At 41.8% G+C, this 18,975-nt stretch overlaps 1 protein-coding gene across 1 annotated transcript in view; it reads left to right on the forward strand.

Moving 5' to 3' along the window:
* LOC142749586 (uncharacterized) overlaps positions 1-18,603 on the forward strand; it is a 29,748-nt gene extending 11,145 nt beyond the window's left edge. The window contains exons 5-10 of the mRNA XM_075857818.1: positions 4,965-5,047; positions 7,787-7,885; positions 11,098-11,205; positions 12,434-12,565; positions 14,965-15,025; positions 17,796-18,603. Coding sequence (XP_075713933.1) covers positions 4,965-5,047; positions 7,787-7,885; positions 11,098-11,205; positions 12,434-12,565; positions 14,965-15,025; positions 17,796-18,226 — 914 coding nt within the window. The 3' untranslated portion in view covers positions 18,227-18,603. The remainder of the gene's footprint in view (positions 1-4,964; positions 5,048-7,786; positions 7,886-11,097; positions 11,206-12,433; positions 12,566-14,964; positions 15,026-17,795) is intronic.
* The last annotated feature ends 372 nt before the right edge of the window (positions 18,604-18,975 follow it).

Below are 18,975 nucleotides of genomic sequence, written 5' to 3' on the forward strand. Positions count from 1 at the left end.
TGTGTGTGTGTGACGCTATATACAGGGGATGTGTGTGTGACGCTATATACAGGGGATGTGTGTGTGTGACGCTATATACAGGGGATGTGTGTGTGTGACGCTATATACAGGGGGATGTGTGTGTGTGACGCTATATACAGGGGGATGTGTGTGTGTGTGACGCTATATACAGGGGGATGTGTGTGTGACGCTATATACAGGGGATGTGTGTGTGACGCTATATACAGGGGATGTGTGTGTGTGACGCTATATACAGGGGGATGTGAGTGTGTGACGCTATATACAGGGGGATGTGTGTGTGTGACGCTATATACAGGGGATGTGTGTGTGACGCTATATACAGGGGATGTGTGTGTGTGACGCTATATACAGGGGGATGTGTGTGTGTGACGCTATATACAGGGGGATGTGTGTGTGTGTGACGCTATATACAGGGGGATGTGTGTGTGTGTGACTCTATATACAGGGGGATGTGTGTGACGCTATCTACAGGGGGATGTGTGTGTGTGACGCTATCTACAGTGGGATGTGTGTGTGACGCTATATACAGGGGGATGTGTGTGTGACGCTATATACAGGGGATGTGTGTGTGACGCTATATACAGGGGGATGTGTGTGTGACGCTATATACAGGGGGATGTGTGTGTGACGCCATATACAGGGGGATGTGTGTGTGACGCTATATACAGGGGGATGTGTGTGTGTGACGCTATATACAGGGGGCTGTGTGTGTGTGACGCTATATACAGGGGGATGTGTGTGTGACGCTATATACAGGGGGATGTGTGTGTGTGACGCTATATACAGGGGGATGTGTGTGACGCTATCTACAGGGGGATGTGTGTGTGTGTGATGCTATATACAGGGGGATGTGTGTGTGACGCTATATACAGGGGGATGTGTGTGTGACGCTATATACAGGGGGATGTGTGTGTGACGCTATATACAGGGGGATGTGTGTGTGACGCTATATACAGGGGGATGTGTGTGTGACGCTATATACAGGGGGATGTGTGTGTGATGCTATATACAGGGGGATGTGTGTGTGACGCTATATACAGGGGGATGTGTGTGTGCCGCTATATACAGGGGGATGTGTGTGTGACGCTATATACAGGGGGATGTGTGTGTGACGCTATATACAGGGGGATGTGTGTGTGATGCTATATACAGGGGGATGTGTGTGTGACGCTATATACAGGGGGATGTGTGTGTGACGCTATATACAGGGGGATGTGTGTGTGACGCTATATACAGGGGGATGTGTGTGACGCTATATACAGGGGCCTTTGTGCACGTGGTGCTTTACTATACAGTGTTTGACACAATTATATTCAGGGGCGCAGTGTTTGGTGCTATTATAGTTAGAGGCACAGTCTGTGGCACCATGAGAATTTTGTTTTCGTTTATAGGTGTAGAAATGTTGGAAAAGTGAGCAACAGAAGACATCTAAGTGGCAAATTCTGCAGAAATGGGTCATGGCCGGGAGAAGTCGTCATGAAGTCTGGACCGGATGGAGAAGAAAAGAGAAATAAAGTTACCAGAATCTGAGGAGTCGTCACATGTGAGTCACTAGATTTATAGAGAATCTGTCCCCTCTCCTGACATGTTTATTATAGGAAATCCTTGTGTTTCACTAAAAGTCTTTGTGCAATCCAGGACTGATAGACAAATGCGTGTTACCATTCCCCTTGTTAGGAGGATGTGTCCCTGCACAGTGTGATACTGTCAGCGATGGTTGGAGACTGTCAGTATGTAGGGACACAGCCCTTTGACAAGGGGAATCGTAACACCCATTTGTTAATGCTTGCACAAAAAGGTAGTGTTCGGCGGGGGAGAAGGGGGGCCCAAGTTTGGGTAACAGCCCAGGGCCCATAGTCTACTTAATCCGCCACTGGACAGGGGTGTGTCTTTCCACATCATGTCCAATCAAATGAATTTACCACAGGTGGACTCCAATCAAGGTGTAGAAACATTTCAAAGATGATCTAGAAAAATGGGAGGCCCCCAGATCTAAATATTAAGTGTCACAGCAAAGTGTCTGAATGCTTACGTCCATGCAAAAGTTTTGTTTTTAATATTTAATACATTTGCAAAAATGTCTAATATTCTGATTTCACTTTGTCATTATGGGGTGTTGAGTGCAGAATAATGGTGAAAAAACATAATTTTTTTTTATCTTAGCATAAGGCCTCAATATAACAAAATGTGAAAAAACTGAAAGGGTCTGAAGACTTTTCGAATGCACTGTATGTCACCCATAGAACCCCATTCTAAAAAAACAAACATATTCCACAGGGTATATGGTTTTTATCATATGTCTCTGTATGGAATAGTATAGTCTACTATGCCAATATTAAATATTGCAAGAACATTCATCTAATTGTTGAAAAATCTTTACACGTATGCCTTTAGTTGAACAGCAATGGTAAATGTGAAGAATATGTTTAAATGAATTCTGAGTATAAATTAATTACAATAAAGGGCCTAAAGAACTCTAATTTAAAATGCAAAAAAACATAGTTAAATATTCATCATAAAATTGTTATTTTGATTTTATTGAGGTTTTGCAATTCCATGAGTAGACTGTCAAGTGGGCAGTCCCCATCGCTTAGTGTCAATCTCAGTCATAGACACTGAGCGCTGTGGACCGGCCTCTCATTGGGGTGTAGTCAGTTAGGGTATGTGCACACGAGAAGTGGCTTTTACGTCTGAAAAGACAGACTGTCTTCAGGAGAAAACAGCTGCGTAGTTTCAGACGTAAAAGCTCCTCCTCGCATTATGTGAGGCGTCTTTGACGCCCGTAATCTTGAGCTGCTCTTCATTGACTTCAATGAAGAACGGCTCAAATTACGTTGCAAAGAAGTGTCCTGCACGCCTCGTTTACATCTGAAAATAGGTCGTGTGAACCCAGCCTTACACCTTCATAGGCCTCTTTTCATACAGCATGGTCAGTATTTTGCTTCAGTTTAAAAGTATTTGGAAGCCAAAACTGGTAGTAGGACCAAAACATAGAAGAGGTACAAATCTTTACATTATATTTTTTCTCTGTGTAGGTTCTACTCCTAGTTTTGGCTTACAAATACTGATGCTAAATACTGACCTAAATACTGCTGTTCGAATATGGCCTTATAGCAACAATTTGCAACAAAAGCTTGAGTCCAATGTAACTTTTATACTGCAACATGTAAGTATACACTATATGAACAAAAGTATTGGGACACACCTGTTCATGACTGAATTCAGTCCCATTGCTACAGGTATATAAGGCCAGGACCACACACAGAGTTTTGATGCAGTTTTGATTCAGTTTTTGGCTCCATTTTTTGAACTAAACACAGGAGTGGACACCAAAGAATGGAGATGCATCAGTCTTTTCTATGCACCTTTTCTATACTTTAGCTCCACTTCTGGCTTTGGTTAAAAAAAACTGCACCAAAATACTGCATCAAAACTCTGTGTGTGATTTTACCCTTGGGGTAAACACTAAGGGTAAACACTGCGGATTTTCCGCAACGGATTCATTGCGGAAAATCCACAACGTTTTCCAACAAATCTTGTCCCCACACTGCGGTAAATATCCGCCAAAAACACTGCACATAAATTGACCTGCGGTGCGGTTACTTCAACCGCAGCATGTCAATTAATTCTGCAGATACGCAACTCTTCTGTTCCGGGTTTATCCATTGAATTCAATGGGGTGCTTAAACCCGCAACAAAGCAGTGTGTGTTTCAATATTTGCAGCGGAATCACCGCGATGCCCCACAAAAATCGCAAGTTAAAAAATAATAAAGTTATACTTACCCAGAGTTCCCTGCTTCTTCTGCAGTTCGTCCTCCCTGGATGATGTTGCAGGCCATGTGACCGCTGCAGCCAATCACAGGCCGCAGCATCACATGGCCTTCAACGTCATCCCAAGAGGCCAGACTACTTCCTGAGAAGAGGGAGGGAGTAAGTATGAACGGGTTTTTTGTTATTTTTTTCTGGCGCCGCTTCGCAGCACAAATTCCGCCGAAAAAACGCATCACAATGTGGTGCTATTTTCAGGACGGCATTCCCTGTGGTGTGCAGGGCGGATACACTGCGCAGCCTAACGCAGTGTATCCGTACGGAATACGTTGTGTTTGTTCCTACCCTAAAGGTGTATAAAATTATGTGCCTAGCCTTGCAGTTTGTCTTTACAAAATTTGTGAAAGAATGGGTCATTCTAAAGAGCTCACTAAATTCCAGCGTAGTACTGTAATAGGATATCACCGCTGTAACAAGTCAGTTCCTGAAATTGTTTCCCTCCTGAATATTCCACGATTAACTGTGAGTGGTATTATTGCAAAATGGAAGCATTTAGGAACCACAGCAACTAAGCTACGAAGTGGCAGACAACCTAAAGCTACAGAGCATGGTCGATGAGTGCTGAGGCACATAGTGCAGGAGAAGTCACTAACGCTCTGCTGACTCAATAACTATAGAGTTCCAAACCTCTCCTGACATTAACATACACACAAAAACTGTGCATTGGGAGCTACGTGGCGTGGGTTTTTCATGGCCGAGCAGCTGCACGCATGTTTTAAATCACCAAGCACAATGCCAAGCGTCAGATGGAGTGGTGTAAAGCACGCCGCCACTGGAGTCTGGGGCAGTGGAAACTTGTTCTGTAGAGTGACGATTAACACTTCTCTATCTGGCAGTCTGATAGACGAGTCTGGGTTTGGTGAATGCCAGTAGAACGTTACCTGCCTGACTGCATTGTGCTAACGCTAAAGTTTGGTGGAGGAGCGATAATGCTATGGGGATGTTTTTCAGGGGTTGGCCTAGGCCCCTTAGTTCCAGTGAAGGGAAATCAAGACTTTTGGACAATTGTATGCTTCCAGCTTTGTGGGAAGTTTGGAGAAGGCCTTAGTATTAATTTCTATTGCTATATATTATATGTATATAAAATCAACCTCATGGTCTATACTTTCATCAGGATGCCAGGAACGTAATGTGGAATTACAGGAGGAAAAGAACCAAACATTGTCTTCTCTTTATCAGCTGCAAGATGTTCTAAAGGTAACTTGTTCTAGCTACCATTTCAGTGAGCACAAGCAAGCTTTTTTCTGTCATGAGCCAAAGTAAGGCAAAAATGCTAACAGTGCAATAAAATAAAAATACACATAAAGAGAGTTTACAAACGGTCTGAAAATACATCATCAAAACAGTTACATGGACACATCGCACTTGAACAAGTACAACTATCTACTATATCAATGGACTGAGCAGAAATGTCTATTAGACTACAGGTTGGACTGTGTTTCTCGGTACCGTTCAAGCTGTAAAAAACTTTATATACTAAAGAAGAACTATCTAAGATGATATGATCTTAAACCCTATAGTCTGGGGTTTTCAAGGAAGCCGATAGGTATTAGGCGATGTAACATAAACTACCAGTCCACTGCAAACGACCAGTGTAGATGAGACAGCGGGAGGGGGGAGTTGTGGAGAAGAAAAAGGAAGAAGAGGGGGAAAAAAGGGAAGCTCCCTATGAAATCAGCCCCTGGAACTCATTGGTGTTTTGAAAAGTGTTCAAGGGTTGTCATAGTTAGAAATGTGCTGAGATCGACAGAGTCCTCTGCCACCAGCTCTTCCATCCTCATAAAAAAATGTACCTCCTGTACCAATTCCACTGTGGTTGAAGGCTATGTAGTTTGAAACTATTCTATTAAAGTCTGAAAAATACTTACCTCTAACTGCTATGGATGTATTTCTCAGATGCTAATGAAGTAATAAAAAAACACAGCATTATCCTCTAACATGTTGTGTTTGAGAGTTTTTGTGTTTATGTTTGTTGTAATTTAACATAATGCATCGTTCATAGGTATAATTTTTCCAAATGTCATGTTTTCTTACTTAGCAAGTACAGTATAACATCCAGCAGTTCCTACGGGAATAAAGATGAAGCCTCATTAACTTACAGATGCTATGATGACACCTCACTTAAAGGGCTAATCCAGTCTCTAATAAATATATCTCAATAATAATAAAATTTATAATAAAACATATATATTAGATTCTGGAATAACCCTTAATATAATTATATAGCGCTCTCCGTTTGACTATACTCCGTTTGGCTATTATGGCATCCATTTAACGGATCCGACATGAAAAGCTATTGAAATATCATGTAGTTAACGTTAAATAGATGTTTGTGACAGATGTCATACAGTACCATCTGTCACCCATAGGTTTCCATGTTACAAAAAAAATGGTCATGTTAAAAAAAAAATTGCATGATGTTTCTGGATAGAATAGAATAGTCGACAATGCTATACTATTCAGCAAAGAAACGGTATAGCTGACATGTACCGCCCGACAGAGGGCAAAGTGACACTCTTTTGGCCTCTGTCGGTATAATGGGAGCCTATAGGTGCGTTTGATGAATACGCTGGGAGCTTTCCCAACGCATACGTCACACATGTACCTAAAACTCATTGTGAAAGGGGTCAAAAAGTAATGTAAATTAGTAATGTGATGTTATAAATATACAGTCTTTACTTAGTTGGGTGCTCCAGCTCCAGAACTAATCAAAAAGCGTTTACACCGATCCGTACATAGCTCTTTGGCGCACGATCAAACATGTGAATGTAAACAAAGGTGATCAATAACCTGTAGAGCTTTATGGTTTTAAGAATGTGCTGCTGTCTCGCAAGTAGCGTACACTAATAAAAAGAACGTAAGCGTATGACCTGGAGAGGTTTAGTGTGGAATGCAGCCCTGTCCGTCCCACTGCCTTCACAATAATCCCTGTAGTCTATGCGGAGCTTGGAGATAAACAAGTAGACAAGTGTGAGTCAATTACTATTTACACATCATGGGGCACTTCTCTTGCTTTAGAAACAAGTATGTTAGTGTTTATTTGTATTTGATCAGGTTCTGGGTAGCCCCCTTAAAGGGGTTGTCTTGTCACAGACAACCTTTTTAATATAAGAGGTCTGGCTCCCAAGATCCCTGGAAAGCAACTGATTTTTTTAGAAATCGTACTAAATCGTACTAAACTAGTCGTACTAAATCTTCCAGAGTGCGAGCTGATGCTTGTTTATGGCTATCCACTCTGGCTTATAGGGAGGAGTCCCAAGTAGGGGCCGACCTCTAGGACATCCATATGTCCTAATAATTAGTACTGATGGGACAATCCTTTTAAACTTTGGTAAAAAGGAGTAGTAGGAATATTCAAATAAAAGTTCAGAATTACAGCGAGATTTTATCTCCCTTTGGCTCTATATGTCTAATAGCTTTTACTTAGGTTCTATAAATGAATATTTCCACCTTAGACATTTATGGCATATCCACAGAATATGCTATTAATGTCTGATAGATATGGGTCCTAGCTCTGAGACCCACAGCCATCTCCAGAACTGGTATCATCCGACCCTGTCCCACCTGATGAGGCATCCGCCAGCTGCCGCATCCAAGCGGAGAATGAATGGAGAGGTGGTGCGCAGCTCTCCCCATTGATTTCTACGGGATCTATTAGGCATTTATGGCAAATCTTGTGGCTATGCCACAAATGTCTAGTGTGGGAATAATCCTTTAACATATGTTTACATATTCATATTATACTCAACATACATATTCTTAATCAACATTTAGCTAACAAACTGTTAAATGCCACGCTTTCATGTGCATAGTGAATCGTCATACATTTACCATTAGAAATTTCGGCAAAGAGAATTAAAAAAACAGCAGCATATACGAAAATGTCTTCAATAATATGTCTTTAATATTAATTGTTTTTATTAACTGCCTCCACAGAACCTCTCAAAGCAGACTAAAGTAAATGAACAGGTGGCACAAGCTCTTCAGGTAGACAGTGAGACCCTTAAAAACCAACACAAGCTTGTAACGGAACAAGTAAGACATTTGAAAACTAATTCTGAACCACCTACTTATAGAATAATACTGCAATAGGAGTAAAATCTTTTGATCCCCTTTCTGACACTTGAAGGGAACAGTAATAGGGAGAAACCGGTCAGTCAGCAGAAAGGGGTCTGGTATGTTAAAGTCCCTAAGGTAGCTGTCCTCTAACAAGAGGCAGGGCAGCCACTATCCAATTGTGATATAAACAGGGTAGAAGTAAGTTATGGAAGGAACCGAATAGTTGATATACTCATTTTGTGATATGTTGGTTCCAAACATTAAATACAATTGCATCTCTGGAGTTCATAATTGAGGGTGTTTTCTTTAAAAGAGGTTTTTTTAATGTAACACAAAAAGTAAACTTCAATGTATATAAAAAAAATAAGTGTCATCTTTTGATTTGTTAATATTTATTATGATCACAATTATGACTATTTTACTACTATATTTCCATATGTATAGTGCTTTTAGATTGGATCTCATTCGCATTTTTTAAGTGAATCTCTGTAAAGTTAATTACAATAGGAAACTTTTTTTGTTTGATTTTTATATATACTAGTCCTTCTCAACTAATTAGAATATCATCAAAAACTTAATTTATTTCAGTAATTCAATTCAAAAAGTGAAACTCATATATTATATAGATTCATTACACACAGAGTGATCTATTTCCAGCATTTTTTTTCTTTTAATGTTGATGATTATGCCTAACAGTTAATAAAAACCCAAAATTTAGTCTCTCAGAGTATTAGAATATTGGGTAAAAGTTGAAGATTGTAGACTCATGGTGTCACACTCTAATCAGAGAATCAACACAAAACACCTCAAAGGTTTCCAAAGCCTTTAAAAGCACGGGTCTGTTCCTCAGTGGTCCAAAGTCCTGTTTTCAGATGAAAGTAAATTTTGCATTTAATTTGGAAATCAAGGTCCAAGAGTCTGGAGGAAGAGTGGAGAGGCTCAATCCAAGTTGCTTGCGGTCCAGTGTGGAGTTTCCACAGTCAGTGATGGTTTGGGGAGCCATGTCATCTGCTGATGTTGGTCCACGGTGTTATATCAAGTATAGAGTCAGCGCAGCCATCTAGCAGGAAATTTTTGAGCACTTCATGCTTCCCTCTGCTGACAAGCTTTATGGAGATGCTGATTTCATTTTCCAGCAGGACTTGGCACCTGCCCACATTGCCAAAAGTACAAATACCTGGTTTAATAACCACAGTATCACTGCGCTTGACCAGCAAACTCACCTGACCTAAACCTGATCTATGGGGTAATGTCAAGAGGAAGATGAGAGACACCAGGCCCAACAATGCAGATGAGCTGAAGGCCGCTATCAAAGCAAACTGGGCTTCCATAACACCTCAGCAGTGCCACAGGCTGATCGCCTCCATGCCACGCCGCATTGATGCAGTAATTCATGCAAAAGGAGCCCCGACCAAGTATTGAGTGCATATACTGTACATACTTTTCAATAGGCCTACAATTCGGTATTAAAAATTATTTTTGAAATTTGGCTTATATAATATTCACCTTTTCTGAGGCACTCAATTTTGAGTTTTCATTAACTGCTAGCCATAATCACCAACATTAAAAGAAAAAAATGCTGGAAATACATCACTCTGTGTGTAATGAATCTATATAATATATGAGTATCACTTTTTGAATTGAATTACTGAAATAAATAAACTTTTTGATGATATTCTAATTCACTGAGAAGAACTAGTATATACATAATGTATATATATTATATGAATAACACATATATGATGATCAGGGCCGGCGTCAGCAGCCGGTGAACTCGGGCAAGTGCCAGGGCCCACTACCGTTGGGGGGGCTCTGCCGTCGTCATGGCATCACTGTCCATATATGGACAGCGATGTCAGGAGGAGAGGAGTCCCAGGCAGAGCGCTAGCGGCTCTTTCCTCGGACTCCATCTCTACGGAAGCCCCTGACATCACCGTCCATATATGGACAGTGATGTCAGAGGGAGAGAAGAAGTCCCAGGCAGAGCGCTAGCGGCTCTGCCCTGGGACTCCGTCTCTGGGAAAGCCCCTGACATCACTGTCCATATATGGACAGTGATGTCAGAGGGAGAGAAGGAGTCCCAGGCAGAGCGCTACAAGAGGCTCTGCTCCAGGACTCCTTCTCTGGGGAAGCCCCTGACATCACTGTCCATATATGGACAGTGATGTCAGGAGGAGAGAGAGTCCCAGGCAGAGCGCTAGCGGCGCTGCTCCGGGACTCCGTCAATGGGGAAGCCCCTGACATCACTGTCCATATATGGACAGTGATGTCAGGAGGAGAGAAGGAGTCCCAGGCAGAGCGCTAGAAGCGGCTGTGCTCCGGGACTGCATCTCTGGGGAAGCCCATGACATCACTGTCCATATATGGACAGTGTTTTCAGGGGCAGAGCAGTGTCCCATGCAGAGTGCTATTAGCACTCTGCCCGGGACTTTGGGTCTGGGTTTACCCTTGACATCACTAGCCGTATGTGGACAGGGACATCAGTGGTTTCTCCTGAACGGAATGCCAAGCCAGTGCATCGGCAATACTCTGGCTGGGGATTCCACTCCTAGAGGGAACCCCAAATCGCTACATACAGGGGGAGGCTGTGTGGCACTTCCTGGGAGGAGGGGGCTGTGTGACACTACCTGGGAGAAGGTGGCTGTGTGGCACTACCTGGGAGGAGGCGGCTGTGTGGCACTACCTGGGAGGAGGGGGCTGTGTGGCACTACCTGGGAGGGGGCTATGTGGCACTACCTGGGAGGTGGGGGCTGTGTGGCACTATCTGGGAGGTGGGGGCTGTGTGGCAAAATCTGGGAGGAGGAGCTGTGTGGCGCTACCTGAGGGGCTGTGTGGCACTACCGGGGAGGGGGCAGTGTGGCACTCCCTGGGAGGGGGCTGTGTGGGACTATCTACAGAGGGAACTAAATTTATGGGGGTACAAACTGGGGGCCTAATTTCTATATGGGGCATAAACAGGGCCTAACGTCTATATGGGGGCACAAAGTGAAGTTTTCTGCCATTTTACTGCCGCCGTGAGTTCCCCCGCAAAGGGGCCTACTAAGTCTGTGTCGCCCAAGGGCCCACATAAACCTGGAGCTATCCCTGATTGATGATGACCAATAGTTGATACATTGCTTCCAGGAAAACCTCGAAAATTGCTATGTTCTCTGATTTTGTCCCTTTCTCTGCAATGTCTTTTTGTGCAGCTCAAAGTTTTGTTTAAAGAGAAACAAAACTTGGCAACTGCCTACAATAAAATTCCCAAGGAGGAGAAGCCAGCAGATGACTGGACAGAGAAATCCAGATTAGTGAAGGTAATTTATATGCAAATTGAAGTTCACCTCATTTAACCCAGAATACTGAAAACCTGCACCCACACTGCATGTAGTGTAACATCCAGTATAAAGAAAGCTTTCGCTGCAAACACTCAATACAAATGTCCAAAGTTATAGTACTACATACAATATACATGACATTTAGGCTGGGTTCGCACACACTATTTACGGACGTAATTCGGGCATTTTAGCCCCGAATTACGTCCGAAAATGCGGCTCAATAGCGACGGCAAACATCTGCCCATTCATTTGAATGGGTCATACGATGTTCTGTTCCGACGGTCATTTTTTTTTTACGCCCCGCTGTCAAAAGGCGGGGCGTAAAAAAGATGCCTGCGTCAAAGAAGTACCTGTCACTTCTTCAGACGTAAATGGAGCCTTTTTCCATTGACTCCATGGAAAAACAGCTCCATTTACGTCCGTAATGGACGCAGCGAAAAGCGCCTCAACATGCCATTACGGCTGAAATTACGGAGCTGTTTTCGCCTGAAAACAACCCCATAATTTCAGCCGTAACGGACGCTGCCATGTGAACATACCCTTACAGTGTGTTATGAGGACAGAAAATAGTGAATCTTTCCGATTTTTGCTACCCTGTCTGAGGATAACAAAAGTAGTGACAGACGCCCTAATTTCAGCGGTCTGTCACTTATTCAGAATAGTGCAGTAGTTTGGGACAATTTACATGACTCATCGCTGCAGTGCTCGCTGCGTGACGCAAATATAAACTGTGCTCCAAAAACTACTGAACATTAACAAAAAGTGACAGACCACTAAAATCAGCGTGTCTGTCCCTACTTTATGCTGCCCTCAGAAACGGAAGCATAAAAATCTGACAGATCCTACACTTTTAGATGTATAATTTAGGCAGTTTGCGCCTTTTCTTGACATAAGCAAGCATGAGAGGCGCCGACCAAAGCCAGATATCTGTGGAAAAGTTGATCTGACACGTTGAATTTTTTTGGTTGTTCTCTTGTGCAATATATGAAGTATCTTAATCCAAAACAATTTTTTATATACTGTGGTTGTGGTCTGATTTATAAAAAAGTATTATTTATTAGTTATGCAATAAATAGTTTTTCCCATTATGAAATATAGGCAACAAAAACTTTGCCACAATCTACTACTGAGCAATTATTTTGAAACATTAAGCTACTTTTCATGATCAAAAGAAAAATCGATTTATTTTCTTAACTTGTCCATCCAGAATGTATTGAGATCTGTCAAGACCAACAAAGATCCATCAGAGGAAAAGGGTGATCTCCAGGATCTATCAAGAGGGACGGCTGAAAAAGACATCAGTAAACTGCAAAGGCAGCTTGAGGAAAAATCAGAAAAGGTACAGTGTCCCTAGTTTTCATAGCTTCTGTAACATTACTTCATACTTCACTAAATAAGGGGAAAGATGTAGAGATGCACATTTCCCCTACAGTAAAATGCAGTATTACATGGTCACGCTGAGTCCTCTAGATCAGGAGCCACTCTTTACAGCGGATCAGGAGCCACTCTTTATACGGAATGCATCATATCTCTGCAGTAATTACATGGCACCTATCAATTTTCATTTATACATACACGTTTTCCTTATTTCATTCAAATATAATGTGTGAATCTCTGTATTTGAATAAATTCTTTGCACATGCAGAAACACGGAATGCATCATATCTCTGCCCTGGGTAATAGGTGGGTTCCAAGCAGGGGATCGCCTTTATGATGCCTCTATGAGTAATTAACAATTACAATATATATCCATGATAATAAATGTATACGGGTGTATTCACACGGTAGGATTTTCCCCACGGCCGAAAACCACAAAAATGAATGCAAATTCGCGGCAAATCATGGTAAAAACTCACCATGTGAACACACCCTTAATACTAGAGCACCGAATGCCTGATAACTTGTAAATACAGTCATATCCACAAATAATGTTTCGCTTTTAGTATCATGTGTCATTTTTCTCACCCAGTAATTACATGGCACCTATCAATTTTCATTTATACATACACGTTTTCCTTATTTCATTCAAATATAATGTGTGAATCTCTGTATTTGAATAAATTCTTTGCACATGCAGAAACACGGAATGCATCATATTGCAATGTAACAGAATCTCATAAGGGACATATAAGCTATTAGGTCAGTGAACATTCTTAATCTTTTGTTTGTACATACTCAGTTTACACTTTGCATTTTTATGCAGTTATATTATGCAGCTTTTTCGCTACAAGCAGAAGAGGCATTTTTGTTCAGAACTGGCCACTGCAGTAATTTAACGGGGCAGCTGGACGTTTACATTGTTGTCAATGGGATTTGTAGAAATCCTGTTCTCACAATGTGATAAATAAATATTGTCGTTTTCAGAGCAAATCCTATCCGCATAGTTTTTTTTCTCCTGTGGAAAAAGTGCAGCATTAAAACCTGCATGTAAAATATCGTAAAGTGGTTTTCCATAGCAGCAGCTGTGGGAACATTTTCCTAGGAGAGTCTCTTTAAAGAGGTTTTCCAGCCAAAAAGTCATCAATAGCTTATGGATCTGGGTTCGACTCCCAGGATCGCCATCGATCAGCTGTTTTGAAGTGGCTGCAGCGCTCGTATGAGCGCTGCTTCCCCTTAATTTTTTCTTGCTCACTGCGAATGTTCGACACACATTTAGTGGCGATTCACATGTATTGCAGCCTTTCCTATCATTCACTTTAATGGAAGAAAGGGCTGCAATACATATAAATCGCCACTAAATGCGTGTCGAACATTTACAGTGAGCAACAAAAAATTAAGGGGAAGCAGCGCTCGTACAAGCGCTGCGGCCCCTTCAAAACAGCTGATCGCCTGGGGTCCCGGGAGTCGGACTCCGACCCATCAGATATTGATGGCCTATCCTGAAGATAGGCCATCAAGTTTTATCGGCTGGAAAACCTCTTTAAGGGTGCGCTAACATGTGGCAATAAGCTGTGGAAAACTGCAGGGTATGCCTATGGAAAAATATTCTGCAACGCAAGAACTAGAGAAATCTTTCTACATTGTAAGGACACTGTACCTTTTCTGTATTTTTACGCTGCGGAAATACAACGCAAGTATGCCACATGTGAGTGCACCCTAACAGAGCAATGGTAGAAAGACGTGTATTTATGTTCGGTCTTCGCCACAGTAGTTGGGTTGATAGTGATATGGCTTTCTGCTACATCACTATCTGTACAAGTGAACTTAGTCTAGGAGAAAACATAAAATTGAAAGTTTTAGGGCTCATGTACATGGCAAAGTCGTGTTCACAGACCCTGTATAGCATGTGCCGCCATACGGTGCCTTCTTCACTAGAAGCAATGTTTCAGAATACCAGCGTAATAGAGCATGCAATGGAGCCTGCCACAATTGGAAATATAAGGAAAACTCCATGTGCCTCCATATAAAACCAGAGGCACTTGGAAGTACAGTATAAGAACATTGCAGAAACGGTAATACGGTCGCGTGCAAACACATACGTCTCCTTTTTTTAAATCCATTCTTGTTTGAGCTGAAATAAAATTGCAATAAGAAAAACAAAAACATCATTAAAAACCAAAGTGTGTACCGGCCTAAAAGTATTAATGAATGCTCATAAATTGAAACCCAGAAAAACTATATTCTCATATTTCAGCTTGTGGTTTCATCAACATAACAGTAAAAATAGGAGAGTTTATAAAAAATGTAAAATAAAGTTTTAATGATAGAATGTATTTCATGACTATATTTTCTGTTCAGATATCCACCATGGCTTCCGAAATCAAAATGTTGAAAGAAAAAAATGAATCTCTAATGAAAGGTTGGTACAGGCAATTTGGTAATTAAATATAGGTTTGTCCGGGTTTTACTGTGGCAAATAGGGTGTAAATACAGCTCTAACTTGTAGCTACATAAGTCCAGGATCACACACAGTTTTGATTCAGTTTTTGGCTCAGCTTTTTTTAGCCAAACACAGAAGAGGACAAAATAGAAAGGAGATGCATCAATCTTTTCTTTATAGTTTTTCTTCTTTGTGCATCCACTTCTAGCTTTTGCTCAAAAAAACAAAAACTGCATCAAAACAGCACGTGTTTCTGACCTAAGGGTATGTGCACACACACTAATTACGTCCGTAATTGACGGACGTATTTCGGCCGCAAGTACCGGACGGAACACACTGCAGGGAGCCGGGCTCCTAGCATCATAGTTATGTACGACTAGGAGTCCCTGCCTCTCTGCAGGACAACTGTCCCGTACTGTAATCATGTTTTCAGTAGGGGACAGTAGTTCCACGGAGAGGCAGGGGACTCCTAGCATCGTACATAAGTATGACGCTAGGAGCCCGGCTCTCTGCAGTGTGTTCGGTCCGGTACTTGCGGCCGAAATACGTCCATCAATTACGGACGTAATTAGTGTGTGTGCACATACCCTTAGGGTAGGGTACATACGCATCGGGAATAGTGCCGATTTTTGGCAAAAATTCCACACAGAAAAACTCTACCATAGTGGGGTGAGATTTTTCGATCCCTATTCACATGCATCCGAAAAACGACACAAATTTCTGAATGGATTTCTTGCTGCTGCTTTCTGCTTTTGTATTGTATCGGTTAAAATCCCTGGCAAAATGCAGATGTTGAACTGCAGATTTTTTCTGAAATGTGTGCATCTACCCTTTAACATTATATTAGGGTTGCATTATTAGCAATTCCTAAAAGGGGTTGTCCCTGCACTGGGACCCTCATTGATCAAGAGAATGCGGATCCCGAGTCCCCTGTATGAATGGATCGGTAGGTCGAGCATGTTAAAAAGTCTCCAAAAAAAAGTTGTCCTTGAACGAATTAATATTGTAACTTGAGAGAACTCTGTTTATATGTTAGTCATTTTACTAAGGAACAGTTAGAGAATTAGGGCACGTTCAGACGTGGTGGAATTGATGTGGAATTCCGCTGCGGACAGTCCGCAGTGGAGTTCTCCAGCGGACGTTTTTTACATTTGTTTCAATACATTTTTAGGCAAGTTAGTTCAGATATTGCGGGAAAACTCCACTGCGGACTATAGGCTGCGGTGCGGAATTTCCCCTCCGCAGCATGCACTGTCTGTTGTGGAGAAGAAGCGGAATTTCACTGCGGATTTCAGCCTTTGCCATGCAAAAACTGAAATCTGTGGCAAGTCCGCTGTCTTTTCTGCAACGTCTGAATTACTTGTCAAATATGCAAATGTTGGTGCAGATTCGTTGCATAATTGCCCCAAATCTGCACCAACATTTGCAGCGGAAAAACTCTGCCACGTCTGAACGTGCCCTTATTAGTCCACAGCCTATGAATGGGCTTTTCAAAATCATGCTTCCTCCTCATAAAGTAGTAGTGCTCTTTATAGATCTCTATTGTTATACAAGATTTTCTGTCCAGTACCTCCCTACTTCTTCCTTCCAGTCCACATGGCTATTTATGTGGTGAAAAGAAAGTACAGACTGAGCTCCTTTCTTTGAATAAGAAATCAGATACTCAATATGAATCAATATGTAATTTTTATAGCGTAATCAAAATCTTTTTGTATGACTGAAATTGGATGCAGGCATGAACTATATACAGTATAAAGGTCAGGGAGCAATGGATGCACAGAGCTGTAGTATTCCTGCTTCAGGGAAATTCAGAATGCTAAGCATGTAGACATCTTGAAATGCTCTTGTCGCCAGTGCTCTATTTCAGCAATGTTAGTGTGCAACCACAGTTCCTAGCGCAGCTGTCTGTGTATGGACAGGTCATGGGAAGTGATCAGCAAGTGCTATAATGCATATTAATGGCATCCAACTGGATACCGGTAGATTTCCACCAAGACAACAGACCGGGCGTCCATGCTGGAAGCAGATGGCTCTGGCCACGGAATAGCGACCGAGCTGCACTATTGCAGCTCTGCTCCTATTGAAGTGAATAGAATGGGCGCTATGCAATGTACGGAGCCAACTGCTTCTGGCTCCGTACATTGCATACTGTGCAATGACATCCAGTGCCCGCAGGCAGCCGGAGCAGCTGGTCGGTGCGGGGTCCGGGTGTCGGACCCGCAACGATGATCTACTAATGACCTATCCGATGGATAAGTCATCAGTTGTCCGGTAGTGGACAACCCCTTTAAGCAACTTTTGAACAGGTCCTTAATAAAAATGTCCTATCATTTTATTTCTACAGCTTCTATGCCAACTTATGCGTACCCATGGTTTCATACTAAAACTCTGCAGTCATGCTCCCTTTTACCTGTCCCCTACCTCTTGCTAACCTACCGAATGTTTGTAGGGGACCAATGGAAAGGAGTATGACTACAGGATCAGACTACACAGGGTTTTGAGTCTGTTACTATAGAAACAATCAGGTTGGTATAGGAGCTGTAAAAACAAAATGATAGGACATTTTTAAGCAAGACATATTGCAATGTTGCTTCATTCCTTCAAGAAAGTGATTTGACACTCTTGTTGTTATGAAGCAATTGTCAAATGCCTTCCTTTGCCTCTATCTATTATTTTCAAATGCAATACAATGATGACCCTACTTTCTATAAGTTTCTTACACAAGTGTTATATTTCTCCTTTTATACAGCTAAGCTACGTTTCCAACAGCAGGTCCAACAGATAAGAAGCATCTCCCATCCTGGTCGTGAAAAAGAACCTACAGACCCTACTGTGCCCCGTTTATCGGGAGGCTCTAGAAATCTTCATGGGGCTAAGTCAGGTAGCCAAGGATCAATTACACCAGTGACTGAAAACCAAACTTCAGAAGGATCCTGGACAGACTCTGTTCAAAGCTCTAGGTCTGCAACACCTATAAACACAAGTGCTACACATTCTCCAGTGAGACTTAATATTCCTGGAGCAATGAGTAAGAACTGGATAAGTCCCACAGAGGGATCTCTATTAAGTCCAAGAAGCCATGGTGAGATTGAGGGATCAGGTAACGGACAGAGTCCCTTCACACCTAGGGCTTCGGCACTACTTTCCCCTAGACCCTATCAGCCTCGGAAAACCACATAGATGGATACATTTGGAGACAGATGACATGACATAATCAGATTGTCATGAATGATCTTTAGATGCAAACATTTTGAGCTACATAATTAATGTAGTTTTATTCCCCTTGGTCACAATTAATGTGCAAGGGGGTCACCCAACTCCACCCTGACGTCGGAATGCATGGAAGCAGCTTATTCCCCTCTCCTTATTGAAATAAACATATATACTCAGCCAAGTGTGCATTTTTATGGCTGAGTCAGGTGAAATCACATGTTTATGAGCAGATTTAATGGTAAAGCTTTGTTTTGACCAGATTTTTGCATTTTTATATGTGTAATGGTTGCTATATGGACCTGCAGTAATTTACTATCACAAAAATGAATTCATTTTTCCTCATTCATATATGTTAAGTGGCATTTATTTTACAAATTTTTACACTCTTTTAGATATCTGCTGACATGTAAACTGTAAAGTGCCACCTTAATAGGATAGTCTTAAAGGTAATATAGAATATATTATCAGAAAATGACATACTATTTAAAGAGGCTCTGTCATCCGTTTATAACTGCCCTAACTTCTACCTAATTTAATAGGCGCTTTAATGTAGATAAGTAATGTGTTGTTTTTTTATTTTATTTTTTAAACTTTTCTTTTTGACAAAGTTATGAGCATTTTAAGTGTTAGACGCTAACCAATCAGCGTCATACACTTCTCTTCATTCATGTCCAGCTTGGAGGCGATGTCTGGTCATACTCCCGTCGCTTGTGTGA

The sequence above is a fragment of the Rhinoderma darwinii genome, chromosome 3 (genome assembly GCF_050947455.1).
Source record: "Rhinoderma darwinii isolate aRhiDar2 chromosome 3, aRhiDar2.hap1, whole genome shotgun sequence".
NCBI lineage: Eukaryota > Metazoa > Chordata > Amphibia > Anura > Rhinodermatidae > Rhinoderma > Rhinoderma darwinii.